This window comes from Lissotriton helveticus, chromosome 10, assembly GCF_964261635.1.
Source record: "Lissotriton helveticus chromosome 10, aLisHel1.1, whole genome shotgun sequence".
Classification (NCBI taxonomy): Eukaryota; Metazoa; Chordata; class Amphibia; order Caudata; family Salamandridae; genus Lissotriton; species Lissotriton helveticus.
Genome location: NC_136071.1, coordinates 384713011 through 384730966, shown reverse-complemented (window position 1 = coordinate 384730966; position 17956 = coordinate 384713011). Strand labels below are relative to the sequence as shown.

Here is a 17956-nt window from a genome sequence, read left to right as displayed (position 1 = left end):
GTCGTGTTGATCCGGACGGACAACATGACAGCCATGTACTACATCCAAAAGCAAGGAGGTACTCACTCACCACAGCTGTCTCATCTGGCTCAGAGCATGTGGAAGTGGGCCATTCAGAGGAACATTTTCCTCATGGCAGAACACCTCCCCGGCAAGGACAATCAGATGGCGGATCTGCTCAGCAGGTACAGCCATCAAATGCACGAGTGGGAGATTCATCCATCAGTGCTCCACCCGTACTTCCAGCAGTGGGGTAATCCACAGATAGACCTGTTTGCCACAAGGGAAAACGCAAAATGCCAAAGCTTTGCCGCCAGGTTCCCTCATCCGCAATCGCAGGGGAATGCGATATGGATGAACTGGTCAGGCAAATTTGCGTACGCTTTTCCCCCAGCGCCTCTCATTCCGCTGGTGGCAAGAAAGCTAAAGCAACACTCGATGACTCTCATCCTAGTTGCTCCAACATGGGCACGCCAACCGTGGTACACCACGTTTCTAGAACTTTCCGTGGTACCGCATCAAAGGCTGCATCTCACACCCAGCCTCTTGACGCAGAGCCATGGCGACATTCAGCATCCAGATCCGCAACAGCTCAATCTGGCGATCTGGCTCCTGAGGTCTTAGAATTTGGCTACCTCAACCTGCCTCCTGAATGCATGGACATCATCCGTGAGGCAAGGAAGCCCACGACCAGAGCTTGCTATGCTGCAAAATGGAAGCGGTTTGTCATTTACTGTACAGACAACAATATCAACCCGCTAGATGCATCCATTCCTAACATCATCTGCTATTTGTTACATCTTTACAAATGCAATCTAGCGTACGCTTCCATTCGGATACATTTATCCGCCATAGCGGCTTACCTCCAGAATCGGCAGCACCTCTCTGTTTTCAGAGTGCCTGCCATTAAAGCCTTCCTAGAGGGACTGAAACGAGTCATTCCTCCTAGAACTCCACCAGCTCCTGTGTGGAACCTCAATGTGGTCCTCACTAGGCTGATGGGCCCACCTTTCGAGCCACTGCACTCATGCGAACTTCAATTTCTAACATGGAAAGTGGCTTTTCTCATTGCTATCACGTCGCTCAGGCGTGTTAGTGAGCTGCAAGCGCTCACAGTCCAAGAGCCATTCATCCAAATACACTCTAACAGGGTAGTGCTCCGTACTAACCCCAAATTCCTTCCAAAGGTGGTGTCACAGTTTCATATCAACCAAACTATTGACCTGCCTGCTTTTTTCCAAAACCCGCAAACGGTAGCAGAAAGAATGCTTCATACATTAGACGTTAGGAGGGCGCTAATGTACTACGTTGACAGGACACAACCCTTTAGGAAGACACAACAACTTTTTGTTGCCTTCTCAGCACAACACAAAGGCAACCCCATTTCCAAAGCAGGAATAGCCAGATGGATTGTTAAATGCATTCAAATCTGTTATCAAAAGGCTAAACGCACTTTAACAATACCCCCAAGGGCGCACTCTACACGCAAATTGGGGGCCTCCATGGCTTTCCTGGGGAACATTCCTTTAGAAGACATTTGTAGAGCAGCCACATGGTCTACACCACACACATTTACCAAGCATTATTGCGTAGATGTGCATTCCAAACAGCAAGCAGCTGTAGGACAGGCTGTTCTCAAGACACTTTTTCAAGCTTCTGCAGCTGGCACGGGCAACCGCCCTTAATGGAGGGACTGCTGTGTATTCTATGCACTAGATATGAATTTAGCAGCCCACATGCCTCGAACTGAATATGCTACTTACCAGTATGCATCTGTTCTTGGCATGTAGGGCTGCTAACATTCATATCGCCCGCCCTCCTCCCCGGTGCCCGTAGCGGCTGCAGACACTCTCTTGCATTCATCATTAGCATGGACATCCTGTACACTGTTTCACTCCATCTCTGCCACAATGGCTAAAAACAATCTGGGGATGGAGTCGATGCCCATGCGCACTGTAGTCCAGGGGAGGAGCCACCTATCTCGTGATACTTCGAAGACTCTTCCAGGACAACAATGTGCAATCATCCGGACCCAACACTAGGCGGCGATCTATGCACTAGATATGAATGTTAGCAGCCCTACATGCCAAGAACAGATGCATACTGGTAAGTAGCATATTCATTCTGTTGCTTCAACAAAATGCAACCCCTTATACTTCCTACTTGGCTAGATTACCTGTGCAGTTAATTTTCCGTGTTTCATATGAGGATCGTGAGTAGGACCCCCAGCATTCCTAATACACCCTGATGGCGGTGGAAGGAGAACCACTGAATGCCTCCCCTTTCCTTTTTAGTCACCTCAGTTGTTGGAAGTTACCTGCATGTCTGGATTGGAGCTGCCACCTGCATCTTCAGAGTCTCTCCCTCCTAGACTTACTCTCTAGGTTGTAAATGGCCGGACCACCAACATTCTTCTTCTCTTTGATATCTGACTTTTCTCCTTTGACCGGGGTTCCTGTCTCTCTTTTTGCCAATCAATGCACCCTGGGTGTTTCACTCAGTGCCCTGTGTTCCGTTGTCCACTGCTATTTCTCCTCCGTTGTTTCAAAGCAGGGCGTTTTTTCAGTGTTCAGTTTGGTCTGAAAAAGCAGGCTTTACTCATGGCATAGTTCTCGGGTTTATTTCACTTCATCAAATGTTTCCCTCTGCTTTTACACTATTTTTGGAAAGAACATGACATGGGAGGATTCACGTTATGTTTGCCTCAGTCATCACACCTTTGCCAGGATTGCATCTTGCATTCTTTACTTGAGGGAATATGCAATAATGGGGAGCTGGAGGAATGAGTGTGAGGAGCACCAGAAGGCAAGTATGTCATCAGTTTCCTACGTGCTATTTCCACCATAAAGCAGGGACAAATGTCTTCTATAGAAAGCAGTATGTGAAAACAGCCCTCCATGAATTGTTTGGGCTGGGCTCCCTTAGTCCCCTGTAGTGGTAATCCAAAGATACACAGATTGATTCTCTGAGCTCCTCATTCTGCACCTTTGACCCGCTCTTCTAGTGTATAGAACTCCTTCAGCAGTTGTGTTGTTATAGTCTTTAGACTGCCCATTGTGTTCCTGGATATCCGCCACTCTAGACTCTGCTTCCATCACTCTATCAACTACGTTGCACTTATCCTGACTAAGCAGTGCCAAGCCCACCCCACACCTCTCTAAATCTGATTTCAAGGTCTGTTCATATGCTGTTTATTATGAACAATATTACTGCTGTTGATGACTCAGGCCATTTGGCTCAGGGCTCCATGAGATTGAGGACCCCCACCTCCCCACTTTGTTCAGGGGTTCTCAGGATTCGAGGTTGTGTACTTATCTAATTTCTCCTGTGGTGGAACGGACATTTGCATCGTGTAAAGTTGTGTCCCCGCCCGAATGCCCAACTGCAAATACGTGAAATCCTGGCTTGTGGATTTTTGGCCGCAGCCTCGCACTAATCTAGTGTGTGCGGAAAGGCCTGTCATTTGACATGAGAAATGTCCTCGACTTGTCCTGGGCTTAGAGGGGCACACGGGGTTTAGCATACAGCTTGGTGATGGCAGCATGCTGTGTTTTAGTAATCCCGTTGTGTGTCCATACATTTTTACAGGTATCATAAGAGTGGTGGCTTGCTACAAGCTAACATATATCCTTGTGCTTACATCATAGCGCATGTGTGTTGGAATGTATGTGTGTTGTCTGCGTTTTAGGCACATAGTGCATTTCTGAATGACCCAGAGTTAAGGAACTATGTGGGTTACATTTTGGAAACCCCTGGCTTGTTCATGTACATGAGATGGAGGTGAGGTTACGTTTCCATGCAGTTAAAATGTATTTCTGCTTGAGACTGGAAGGAGGGGACCTAGGTGCTGAAGTGGGAAAGTGGAGACATTCTTGCACTTAGTTATTTAGTACGGTCCTTTTACTGCAGATAGCTGCGGATTCGTCTTCCTGAATACTGCCATTTGGTAGTGGTAGGTAGGTGGAATGGGACTGCAGTTCCTGTCGTTCATAGAGTGAAGTGTCCTCCCTAAGAGACCATCATTTTGTCTGTCTTCCTGATCACTGCCGGTGTGGATGTTGATGGCCAGATGTAGACTGCTCATATGTCTTTGTGCCTCTTTTGTGAGGATTCCAATTTGGAGACAAGGCTGATGTGAGGGATATCACTCTAGACAATGGATGAGTCTGAAAGTCCGCCTGAGAAGGACACATGAAAAGAGAACTGACCCAAACCGGTTCTGAAAATTCAGACCAGGATTAAACTTCTCCTGAATACAGTATTTATTTACGAGTGGGAGCCGCTGACCCACTTGTTTCAGTTCCAAATTCACGCTGACCATGGAAGGAGTGCTCCATGGAGTACCAAGATGACTACTGCGTGTCCACGGTTGGTGTCTGTTTTGACAGCCAGCTTCCCAAAGGTAAGGGGACATCACAGGGAGTCTGATCTGGAAGTAGAGTTATCTCAGCCTCCTTGAATGCCTGAACGTACTCTGCTTGGAAGAAGAGGAATGAAGTGAGCCAGCTCTGCAAAAGGAACTGACTACCAGTGTGTGCGAAAGCAGTTGATCTTAATGCTGTAGGTCAGCCTAGCAGAGATTCTAGAGAGTGTGTCTGGCATATTCTTGCCTCAGAGCTGGTCGCCCCTGCTGAATCGGAGGGTCTGTGGCACTCCTGAAGTTTGCTCAAGTAGGTCACCCTGCAAGATCTAATTGCTTTCCCTATGGCACTTGCCCAAGTTTGCTTAAAATGGATTCTGCTGTTGCAGCCCATAGCACTTGCCCACATTTTGCTTGAGCAGTCTGCCCCACTGAGGAAGTGATTAGTGACAAGTCCATGCTATCCTGCCTTGACACTTGCCTCAAGTGTGACTTAACACTGCATCTCTGAAGAGACTTTTGCCAAGCTATTAGCACTGTCCAAGTGTGCCCAAAGTGACTAATTGTTTGCTGTCGCCTCAGCACATGCCCAACATGTGCTGAACGGACTATGCCACTGTAAGAGAAGCTGCTGCAGCGAGTTACTTCTTCACTATTTGTGAATGACTGTACAGCTAACCGAGGCGCTGACTGGAAGTGCACCCAATTGGACTATGTTGCCACTGCTGAACTGTGGAGTGCCTGGAAGCTGCCCCGCTATTTCCACCTGGACCTGAGTCTTGACAGCGGGCTATAGCGTTTACCTGTGTCTGCTCTCAGGACCGGAGCAGAGGGCCAGTGCACCTGCAGCAAGCATGTCTTACTGTCTGGAGGTAAGGCAAGGACTGAAGTGCTGCCTAGTGCAGACCTGTGCCTGAGACGCACGCTTCTGTACCTAACACTAAGAGAGAAGAGGAGGTGGAGGGAAAAGCAGAGGGTCATCCCAGCCCCAAGGACAGTGGCCCTGCACTAGAGACTTAGATTATCTGAACATTTGTTGTGTATAGTACTGCATTTTATAGTGTATTAAAGTACTTCTCCTTTATAAAGATGAGCACTATGATGGACAATCAAGTTATTACTCTGTTGGGTGTTTGTTGGTAGTGCGCTGAACTTGTTTTAACCTCCCTGAGAAGCCTATAACTGCTCGCCATTGCTAGCACCGAGAGTTAAGTGTTCAAGTGGCTGTACTTGGCCCAGTTTGCAGAGCCTTAGCAGGGCAAATGCCTGGAACATCAGAAGCAAATGACGCTAACTTCCAAGGCTGAGACCCAGGAGGCCCTGCTTGTCCTGTGACCCTCGGAACGGGTCTCTCATTTTGTGTGATCTGACGAGTAGTTTTATGTTGCGCAGTTTCTTGCACTCTTAGTCACAGACAGGAACTCTCTGACCTGTCACCACTCACATGCCGAACATAGTTTCCTCTTGCTTCCTTTATCCCTGACCACATTTCTGATATTGTTTGACAGTTCCCTAACCAGTTCTATTCCTTACCTTCTCCTTGTGCTTACTCCCTGATATCTGGTCTCCTTATACTATCGAGGTATTTTGGTTCTCTTATACCATACAAATAAATGGTTATTGCTATTTGCTTTTCAAGGCCTATGTGATGATGCTGAACGTTGCACAGTTGTGATTTGTTTTCTTAGTTAATGACCTGTGTCTCTCATCGGTTTTATGTGTGCGTTTCCTAGTGCTGCAGTATTCTTGATCTCTGTGTAACATAATGACAATTATTGTGTATATGGTAAACTCTGCTTATTATGGTACCACAGTTCATGTCTGATTAAATGTGGTTTATTTAATACCTGCTCTGGACAATGCTCTGCAACATAGCTGGGTGGAGTTTGTGTGATACAAGACCATAAATAAATACTGTGTTTCTATATTGTCACTTGTTCTTTGTCTGTTTCACAGGATCCAGGAGGACAGCTGGATCATCTTCCTGTTGGTCATGGCAGCGATTTTCTGGCTCTACCGGCTGGTCAAGATGTTTTGTAACCTCTTGAGTTACTGGGAAATACGCAGCTTCTACATCCGAGCCTTGAAGATCCCTTCTGTGAGTAGGCCTAATAGAGGAATGGGGAGGTGGTGGTAGTCCTGTATATTCCCTCAATGAGGGGGCCTGCTGGGACGTGATGATGGTGAGCATATGCCGAGCATAGTCGCATCTTACAAGTATTTGTCTAATTCACAAATATTTCCTGCACTTGCGTGTTATTTACACATTTATCTTCCTGTACATTTGACTACATATATGTCCCAAAGAATGCTAGCTGGGGCTTACTTTCTTTCTACTCTCACAAGTGGACAATCTATGTGTTGCGTAGAGTAGGCATGGTCAGGGAATTAGTAGAATTTCACTTTTTTCTTTGATTTGTCTTTTTTAACTGCTCTAGAACTCTGCTGTTGGATGCTGCGAAGCCTTATATTAGCAATTAAGATGATTGTGACATTCATTACTGTCCAAGCACCTGCCAGATTAGCATTTCATGGACGTCTTTAATACAGAGTAGTAGTCAGTTCATTTCATTAGTCTTTATTTTGATTATAAAAATCATAAAAGACATTACAGTCAGTTAAAAATGAAAACAGATTAAAAATACAAAATTGAAAAAGATCAAGTCAAGACAGAGCTGGCATTAATGTAAGGGGGCCACAATAAGATGCATGAGTTTAAGTATTAAGACAGCAGATCGACATACTCTAATACACTATAAAAGCCCATAAGGTTAAAAAGATGTGGTATGAGATATATCCACCCAGTAATGGTTTATTGGCAAAATGGTGTTTATAAAGCCAAAACACCTATGGCAGTGGGGCGGAGCTAGCAGCCGCGGAAAATGGCCGCATAGTCCCTGGGCTCCGTCGGCACCGTTTAACTATCCTACATTATCCTGCATCAACCTAACTTTTGTGACTCGCCCTACACCCCAGCGCATTGCGGATCGTGTGGAGACCTGGCGGACCCGTCCTGGGAGAGATCACCCCTGATCCGACGACGTTAGCGGGCCGGCTCACTGAGGCGCTGGGAGGGCCCGTGGTCCGCGGCCTCGGGTAGCAACGAGACCGCGTTGCGTGAGGTGACGTGCGGCAGCGACCGGGCGAACACGCCGGGGGTGGTCGGACCTCCTGCTGGGGTCGGCGCCAGGCCGGAGAAGACACCACGGTGAATACGGCGGCCTGTGACTGCACCGCGGACCCGGACCTCGAAATAACGGACGGTGAGACTGCGTGGTGAGTGTGGGGAGCGCGCGAGGGCTAAACTGGACTCAGGGAGCCGAGGGCACACAGTTCGACACGCACAAGGTGTGCGCACCGCTGGGCAGTGGGTGAGAGGCGCAGAAGAACTTGTGGCCCCCCCTTTCCCACCTCTACTAAGAGACATTGGCTGAACGCCCGGCTCGGGGACTGTCCGTCTCTGGAGGCCGGTACACAGGGACACACGGGACTGCTCGGCTCCCCCGCTCTCCCGCTCCTCGCTCAACTTCCTCGGGTGTGCGGTTGAGGAGCCTCCACACGTGGCCCGGGCCTTGCCGAGTTGCTACAGGCAATCACGATTTCTGGCGGGGACGGACTTGCAGCTCCCCCGGCTAAGCTGAGACGCGAAGGGCTCTGCGACCCCTGCCTGGTGGCGGACATTCTTCATAGTGTGCCAGGAGTGCCACATTAGTGGTCAGACAGCAGCACTAGCAGCGTGTTTTGTAGTCTGGTCCTCATCCACGCAGAAGCGCGGGCATTGCAGAACGCAGGGAGGCATGGGGAAGGGAGACAGGACCCAGAGCAAGCTCCCATTCTCACAGCGACGAGTGCAGGTGCTGAGTCCCCAGATACACCAAGATGAGGTGCAGACAGCAGGGGAACAGCCGGAGGAAAACTCGGAGATAAAGTCAATGCTTAGGTCCATGGAACTAAATATCCAAACGAATATCACGGCGCTGGGGACCAAGATGGACGCCATGTCATACAGAATGGACCGCATGGCGGAACGTCTCGACAAACACACGGAGAGACACGACATGGCGGAACGGCGCATAACGGAGGTGGAGGAGGCTCAATCAGACTTGGACACAGCGAGACGCCGGGCAGAGACGCTGATCAGGACTCTGCAAGACAAAACGGAGGACTTAGAAGCACGGTCGCGTCGCTGTAACCTCCGCATACTTGGCCTGCCGGAGACCACTCAGACCGGAAGAATGGAGCTATTTGTGGAAAACCTGCTCACCAAGCTGCTGGGAGAAGGAGTGTTCTCGGCAATGTTCGTGGTCGAACGCGCACATCGGTCGCTGGGCCCAAGACCTAATCCGGGTCTCCCTCCACGGCCGATAATAGCAAAGTTGCTGAATTACAGGGACAGGGACACAGCGCTTCGGCTAGCACGGTCCAAGGGTGATCTGCCCTTCGAGGGATCAGTGATCTCCATTTTCCCAGATTTCACGGCTCGGGTACAGGAGGCGCGCAAACACTTTGCGCCACACAAGAAAAGACTCAGAGACATGGGACTCGATTACGCAATGCTGTACCCGGCCAAGCTGCGTGTCAACAGGAAGGGCCACTCGCATATCTTCACGGACCCTGCGGAGTTGCAAAAAGCCATGAAGAAGTGGGCCCGAGACAAGCCGGAAGAGCAGGCAGAAAGCCAGGAAGAAGCTGATCAGCAACATATGAACGACCAGGAGTGACTCGGCGATATATGCCTTGGGGTACAGTGATCGCCAACTCTTCATTCAGAGGTCGTGAGTGACTCGAGAGACCTAGATCCGGAGAAGTTCTACACAGACGTGATGTTACAGATAAGAGGGGATGGGGCGCTGGCACAGTTATTGTCCATTTATTGCGTTGGTCTACCCCACAGTAACTGGTACGTTCCACTGGACTATTAATGTTGGGTGGGCTATGATGGCTGCATTTGGGGTGGGGGGGGAAACATTCCTGACATAGCTGGGGAAAATGAAGATGCTGTTGCTCAGGTTGATGTGACGACGCATTACTGGTGGTGCGCGACGGGGGGTGGGGGCTCTGGGCACCAGAGTTGTGAATTACTAGTTGAGACTGAGTTGGCTGGCTACCTTTGCCCACGAGCTGTTGGCTAATGGGGCATTTGAACTGGTGGTTGGGGAGGGGCGGGTGGGATGGGGACCTGCATGGCCGAGTTGGGGTGGGTCAGCTGTGGGAGGGGGGTGGAATGTTGGGGTTTGTTTTTGAACTCGGGCTGTTTTTGTGGATGATTGAAAATGTGCTTTGCCGAGCTTTGCGGAGACTTCCCACTGTGTATGCTGCTGTTGCTCCCCCTCCGAATCACTTACTTGAGTGTGCTACTGAGGTTTACATGAGTCTCTCACCCAATTCTATTACAATCTATCATGGTGGATAGGAATGATACTGATGAGCTCACATCATTGAGGGGGCCGGAACCTGCTCACTTAAGAGTTCTGACTTGGAATGTGAGGGGCTTAAATGACTTCAGAAAGCTACGTAAAGTCCTTAGTTATTTGCGCAGACATCACATAGATCTCGCCCTCTTACAGGAAACACACTTACCTCTGACCAGCAAAATGCTCACTCACAAGGGTCTGGCGGATTGTAGTGTAGCTTCGGGCTTCACAACACACTCAAGGGGGACTCTAACTTGGGTTAACCCCGGCTCCAAAATCAAGTTAACACCCTTGGAGACCGACACTGAGGGTAGATATGTACTCTGCAGGTGCAAGGGCAGGGGGCTGGATTGCATGGTGGTGAATGTGTATGGCCCAAACTTTGACTCCCCGGAGTTCTACGCAACACTGGCTCAGAAATGCAGGCTGTATGAATGTTCTGGGATGCTCTGGGGTGGGGATTTCAATCTGGTGCTTGACCCGATGCTGGATAGATCAGCGGGACCTCACAGGAGCCCGTCGGCAGCCGCCACGGTGCTACAGACTGAAATGGTGCGCCTGGATTTAATGGACGTTTGGCGCAGCAGACACCACACCAGAGGGGGATACACGCACTATTCCGCCTACCATGAGATTCACACAAGAATAGATTACTGGCTTACGACACAACTTCTGGCTAATAGGGTGAGGGATTGTCGGATTCTGCCGCGCACACTGTCAGATCATTCTCCTCTCCTCCTGATTCTCGGACTGCCGACGCCTAGGCTCCCCCCCTTCACATGGCGCTTCCCCCCATATTCCTTACTAGATGAGGTGTTCAGGGGTGAACTCGCAGATGAGATCCAAAACTTCTTTGATATTAACGTGGGCTCCGTGGAAAACTTCCAAACGCTATGGGAGACATTTAAGGTGTATGTACGCGGTGTGGCGATGGCCAAACACTCCAGCGTCCTTAAATCCATTAGACAGAGGCTCGAGCACCTAGAAACACGGCTGGCAGAACTTGAACAGAAACTGCAGGCAGACCCTAATGGGGATGCACTGGATCAGATTAAACAGCTGGTGTCAGAATATAATACGGAAGCCGACAGGGAGATCCAACACATGGGTAAATACGCCACTGCACGCACTTATGGTGAGGGCGAGAGGCCTAGCTCCCTGCTGGCCAACCTGGTCCGCAACGAAAGACGTCAGCTTGTAGTTGGCGAATTGGTATCGAGCACGGGAGAGATCCTTTCCGACGAAGAGCAAATACTTGACGAGTTCCGACAATACTACACCACTCTTTATGAATCCAAATCTACCGGTATGGAGGGGGCGATAGACGATTACTTAGGTTTTATCAAAATGCCACAACTATCAAACGCACAGAGAGAATTCCTAATGATGCCTATTCAAAGGGAAGAAATTGTGGAAGCACTAGACAGCATGAGATCTGGCAGTGCCCCGGGGGCCGACGGGCTGACAGTTGGCTTCTACAAGGCCTTCAAAGACCAGTTGATACCCTACCTCTCGACACTGTTCGACGACATATGTCTGGAAGGTAGTATGCCCCCATCCATGCGGGAGGCACTCATTATTACTCTCCTTAAACCGGGGAAACCTTCGAATGAACGGAGTTCGTATAGGCCACTCTCTTTGATAAATGTCGATGCTAAACTGTATGCAAAGGTCCTGGCGACGCGTCTCGCTCTCTTGGCCCCGGAACTGGTTGCTCCGGAACAAGCCGGCTTCATCCCTACTAGGAATCTCACATATAACATACGTACGTTGCTGGGAACAATGCAGCACGTGAAGCCAGAGTGTAAGGCGCTGGCAGTATTTTTAGACATGGAAAAGGCGTTCGACTCTGTCGAATGGCCATTCATGTCGAGAGTACTACGGAAGCTAGGCTTGGGTGAACCCTTCTTACAAATGATTGGAGCATTGTACTATGAACCATCAGCCAGAATCCGACTGGGTAACAGAGTAACGGATGCGTTTGCAATACGTAGGGGCACCAGACAAGGCTGCCCTCTCTCTCCACTGCTATATGCACTTGTTGCGGAACCCCTGGCGTGTGCTCTGCGAGAATACCATAGTCACGAGGGAATCAGCTTCCCTACATACAAGATCTGCATATCCACGTATGCAGACGACACCCTTTTATACGTCAGAGACCCGGAGCTCAACCTATCCTCTGTGTTACGTGAAGTAGTGCAGTTTGGAGCGTTATCAGGACTGAGAGTAAACTGGAATAAATCTGTTGCATTTCCACTGACCCCAGTGACGAGCAAGTTTGGGATGGATTATCCACTACAGTGGTCGGATGACCCGGTTCGCTACCTGGGTATACAATTGCACCCAGACCCTGATATTCTGGTGAGAGAAAATTATGGGGTGGCATTTTCTAGATTGACCGATGATGTGGACAGATGGTGCAGATTACCGTTATCTCTGTCGGGACGCATTGCCCTGTTAAAAATGATTGTCCTCCCACGATTCCTGTTTCTGTTCAATAACATCCCGGTGACATTACCGAAGGTCTTCTTCAAGACACTGACACAGGCACTCGCACGGCTGGCATGGGGAGGCAAGCAACCGAGAGTAAAGTGGCAAGTTCTAATGCTTCCATATGAACAAGGAGGTTTAGGGGCTCCTGACCTGGAAAGATACTATAGGGTCGCCCAAGCAACACATTTGCATACTTGGACGCACGGGGATCGCAATATCCCGCATGTGATACTGGAAACCCTCTTCACTGCCCCTCTCCCTCCGCCGGCTACAGTGTTTGAACCGGCTCCACGTCGGATAGGTACGTTGGACTCCATCACCGCGACGAACCACGCGTGGCACTCGTTGGCCCGGGGACATGGACACGAAATACTGTATTCCCCGCTCGTCCCTATAGACTGGGCAGTCTGGCTCTCACCGCTACGAGAGAAGGGGGTCACATGCGCGCTTCGACAATTAGGCATACTCAAGCTGGGAGATCTATTCAAGGGCGGGACGGCAATTACCTGGACATAATTGGTCCATTCCCGGCCACCAGCCACGCTGATGCAGCGTTTCCACTTTCAGAGGGTACGAGCGGCGTTACGGGCCTTGCTGGGTTCGACCATGCGGGAGCCTCCTGCAACGCCGGAACTAACGTACATTATTAAAACCCCGTCCTCAAGCCATCTTATCTCCCGGATGTATAGGGCAGGCCAGCTCGGCGGGAAACAGCCTATCTCCAAAGCCCGATCGGCATGGCAACGAGATCTGTAGGCGGATATAAGCGATTCCATGTGGGAGTACTGCTGCCGCAACACTAAAAGGGTGTCCCTTAACGCTCGACATAGACTCATCCATTTTAAATTTTTACAAAGAGTATATTATACTCCTGAACGCTTACATAGGTACGGCCTCCGACAATCAGCGGAGTGCGAACGCTGCCACACCCAGGTGGCGGACTTCATGCATCTAGCGTGGTCCTGCCCGGGCATCAACAAATTCTGGGCAGACGTTTTTGAGGAGCTAGGTCGCATACTGGAGACCGAGTTGCCAGTTGACCCAGCGTTGGCGTTACTGGGTTATTCCAGAATTCTCCCTCCGGCGATGCGTCGCCTGGCAGATATGGGACTAATTATAGCCCGGCGTATGGTGGCGCGGTGCTGGATGCGGGGACCTCTCCCGACTAAAGGTGGTTGGACCAGAGACATGTTGTATGGGTGCACCCAGTCACAGCTCTATAGCGAGCTTCTTCCACTAGTCCAAAAAATTTCTGGGACATGTATCTGACGTATGCTACCAATAAGGAAGACGCGGATTCGGAACAGGAGGAGACGGAGGAGAGACAGAACAGGGTAGAGGGCACTGAGGTTTGAGGTTCAATATACTCGGATTGAGTGACTCATGAGGGCCTGAGTGCGTTGATAGGCGAGTCTTCAAGGGCCTTGAGGGTCTAGTGGGTACGTGTCACTTGAGAACACTTATCAGTGAGCCACTTGTAGAGCGGGTCGATCAAGCGTGAGGGGGTCACCGCGGAGTGGGGCGGGTGGAGAGTGGGTTGCGGACTGGGTGGGCGGGGAGAGGAGGAGCTATGGTTATGGGAGTAAGGCAGAGGCGAGCGCAGGGGCAGTTAAGGGGGGGGAGGGGCGGGGTTGGGAGGGGTAGTTGTAAGAGAGGTTATAGGACTGGGTTTGGGGGTCGGACAGGCATACCACACCAACACATCTGACCACATAGTGACATTGAGTACGCACCAACAGAGGGAGGTGAGGTCGGGACAGGGAGGCCATGATGCCTTGGGAACGTCAGTTAGGTAGCGGGGAAGAGGAACTGCGACTACTGACCCCTGGGAGGCTGCTATTCTGCTTGATCTACTGGTCCTACTGTGATGGTATTGATGTTCCTTTACATTGCTGCCGGCCTCAGGGTTGTAGGCGTAGAGCTGTGTGTATGCACTGACACCGAATAAAAGTTTATAACCCAAAAAACAAAAAACAAAAAAAAAAACACCTATGGCAGTGGTTTAGACAAACAGCTACCCCGGTCTTAGATGAAATCACTAAACCCTGCATCAAGACTCGACAGGGTAGCAAATTCAATCTACCACATAACCCTTAAAGTTGGTAAAAAGAGGATTGAAACAAATCAGTGTTTCCTTAGTTTGTTAGCCCGAATCGCCCGTGCCCCACTCAAGAATTTTGCCATGGCAACAACAATGGATTCCTGGGTACATGTCTGCAGGATCCTAAGGGCCTCCATGGCTGATCTTGTGCCCAGGCTGGTACAAGTGGGCTTGAGCCATTTCATCCTAGGTGACCTGTAGGCCGGGCAAACAAATCGGATGTGAGCGATTGATTCAATCTGTGCTAAACACAAAGGGCACATTTCTGTCGTAGACGTATACCATCGGCTAGTAAAAGCTTTAATCGGAAGGGAGCCTACCCTAAACTGGTGGTATAGCTTTCTATCAAACGGTTTCGAAATGAAATCCCAATACGGTTCGAACCCAAGCTCATGTTTGATCATCTAGAAATTCCTGGTCAAAGTTGGCCTTGTGATAGAGGAAAAACGCTTCATCTTCACCTTGTCCAAGTGAACTGCCTTAAGCTCCTTTTTTGTCGGGATTGGGTTGAATTCTGGATTCTCCCACAATATACTCATCCCCATTTCTGTAAAGGATTTGTTTATATACCAGAGCCACATGATCTTACTTAGGCATCCTACCCCCCTGAATTCCAAGAGAGCTTTGGCATGCAAAGAGAGCTCAGGGGTAACCAAAAGCCTTCTCCAAAGAGCTATAGGCCTGAATCGAGCCAGATCCTCAATACAAAAGCGACCCAGGTCCAAGAATCAAGGCAGCAATGGAGTAGATTGCGGCAAACCAGTTAGTGCCCTTATAAATTTGTTTTGGGCAGTAACCAGGGGAGTAATATCCTCATGGCCCCAGAGTTCAGCGCTGTATAGGATTGCACTGGCGACTTTAGAGTTGTATATCTTATGGGCGGGAGCTATGGGCTTAGTAAATGAAAGCCTATGCTCTTTTGAAAGGGCCCCAGCCAACTGTGCACGTTTTAAAGCTAGCATGTCAATCTGTGGCTTCCAGTTTAGCTTCCTATTTAAAGTTATCCCCAGGTAAGTGAACACTTCAGCCTGATATAGAAGAACATTATTCATGTAAACTGTACCCTTAATGGCTTTGTGTTTGTGAAGAACCATGAACTTTGTCTTGTCCACATTGACCACCAACTCATGGTCGCGGCAGAACTCCTCGAAGCGGGACAGGGCAATCTGTAACCCAGTTTGGGTCTTATATAGGATCAGGGTGTCGTCCGCGAACATGAGAAGGGGGATCTTCAAGACCGCCAACGTTGGGGCATGTGGAATAATACTGTACAACCCTGTCAATAGACAAAGAAAACAGGATGGGAGAGAGGACACATCCTTGGCGCATGCCCTTTAACACAGGAAATCTATCTGTTTCTTCTCCGTGTATGCCCCATCAAACCTGTGCGTGATTGGAGTCATGTAATTTAACTAGCATTGTTAGTAACTCCAATGGCATCCCCACATCCACAAAAGCTCTCCACATTTTATTACGAGGGACCAAGTCAAAAGCGAACATAAGGTTGATAAATGCCGCAAATAGTGAGCCCCCTCCTATGATAACAAACCGCCAGTAAATCATCACAAACCTAAGCACCTGATCAATGGTGCTGGTATGGGGGTGAAAACCTGCCTGCATTGGTGATAGAATCTCAGACTCCTCTATCAACAGCTGGATTCGACACAGTACCAACCTGGCAACTATTTTCTGAATGGTATCTATAAGGTTGATAGGCCTATAGTTGCCAGGGAGTGTGGGGTCCCCCCTTTTTATATACTGGTATTATAACTGCTCCGTACCAGGTGTCAGGGATCACTAGCGATGGCATTAGCAAGATAGGTGATGTAGAACACCCATTTGTCCTTATTGTAAACAAACCGGGCCACCGGTACACAATCGAGGCCTGGAGAGGACTGTCTCTACCTCGAAATTGTTAAATAATAGGGTGGGTATTGAGGGAGGGATTTGAAAATATACAGAGTTGTTAATGGGGGCAGAGAATTGGGCCTTATAATACAAGGCCCACTGTTCCGGCAGAACATAATTAGTAGGTGTATGGGGTGTTCCGCCACTCCCCCACGTGCCTAACTGCCAGAATTTTACTGTGTCTTTCTCGTTGCCAACTGAAAGCAAGTCAAGTCAGCGATTATCATCCCACTCCTTTTTAGCTTTTAGTTGAGTTGCTTTATACCTTGCCCTGGCAGATTTAACCTCTCCCATATCTTTGGATCGAATAGCCCTTGTCAATAATCGATATGCCTCTCTACAGGTTTTATTGTACCAGGTGGCTATTGGTATCCCTGTCTTTACCTTCTTTTTGCTGGTCTTAATAAAATATGTTTTTAGGTTTGAAAACAAGTCTCTATGAACCTGGGGGGCAATGAGGTTGATATCCTCCTGGGAGTCACAGCTTTGAAGACAGATTATCGAATGGGCAACCATGGCCTTCATCATGCCCAGGTTCTCTTCATTCCCGATAAGCCTAGACCATGTTACTCTCCTTGTATAATTTGAAAGCAGCACTTCTGGTGGTATATCCTCTGTGACCTTTTTGAGGATGTTTAATAAACCTGGGGCCTTGATGGTCAAAATTAGCGGGCCGTAGTCACTTTTTGTGCGTTCTTGGACCAGCATGTCAAGAAGGGAAGACCAAAATTCTATATTGAGGAGAATAAAGTCAATGCGACTACTCCTTATGCCATTGTTTAAAGGTGTGCACGCCCCTCCTGTCCGATTAGGAACTCCCATTTGCCGCTCGCACTCCCCTTTCCAGGCACAGCCCCTTAAGTTGCAAGGCCGCTTCTGTCCATTTTTTTATTGGGCTCAGATCTAAGGACGGGATATTCCACTGTGAATCCTCATTGGTACTTAAATTACAATTTTCTAGATCAAGCGGTTCAAAGGTGCAATTGAAGTCTCCCATGATTAACAAGTTGCACCCACCCCTCTGGCTATCCAGAAAACTATCAAGGAGGGCTCCTGTCTTGGAACACCTCCCACCCGGTTGCCCTCTTGCATAGGTGTTAATCATCAAAGTATCTTGTGTTTGAGCCGTCCAAAGCCGTAGGTCCATAATATTTGGACTATCGATGGGGACCACCTCAACCCTGTAACCCATTTGCTGTCTCACCCAATAGGTGAGGCCGCCAATGGGTGGGTCTACCTTTCCGACCCCCTTGGGCAGGTTTAGAAAAATTTAAAACCCGGGGTATTATTCCTGATCAATGGACCAAGTCTCCTGGACTGCCCAGAGGTCAAACTGTTCGATAAAAGCTGCCCAATCTCTAGATGCGGTTTTGGGCAGGAGCCCTGCAATCTTCCAGGAGCCGACTGTCATGACTAACTTTAGGTGCCCTTGAGATGAGCTTGCAGGGGATGGATAGGGAGGAGGAACATTCACAGCCACCTGCACATCCAGACCATAGGAGCAGTCTGGCAGAATGTATCCTCCTGGGTGAGCATCAACCATGCCTTCCGGCCTTTCCACCATGCTCTGTTCCACCTTAGTAGTATGGACAACCCCAAGATAACCAGGATTATTACCTATTGCATCCTGCTCTGTTGAGATATCCCGAGTTTTAAAAAAATCAGGTGGATCGCAAAATG

General features: G+C 49.2%; 1 protein-coding gene across 3 annotated transcripts in view; it reads left to right on the top strand.

Moving 5' to 3' along the window:
* ATG9B (autophagy related 9B) overlaps positions 1-17956 on the top strand; it is a 282068-nt gene that overhangs the window by 120050 nt on the left and 144062 nt on the right. For all 3 annotated transcript variants that reach the window (XM_078662776.1, XM_078662774.1, XM_078662775.1), the window contains exon 6: positions 6317-6458. In XM_078662776.1, coding sequence (XP_078518902.1) covers positions 6317-6458 — 142 coding nt within the window. The remainder of the gene's footprint in view (positions 1-6316; positions 6459-17956) is intronic.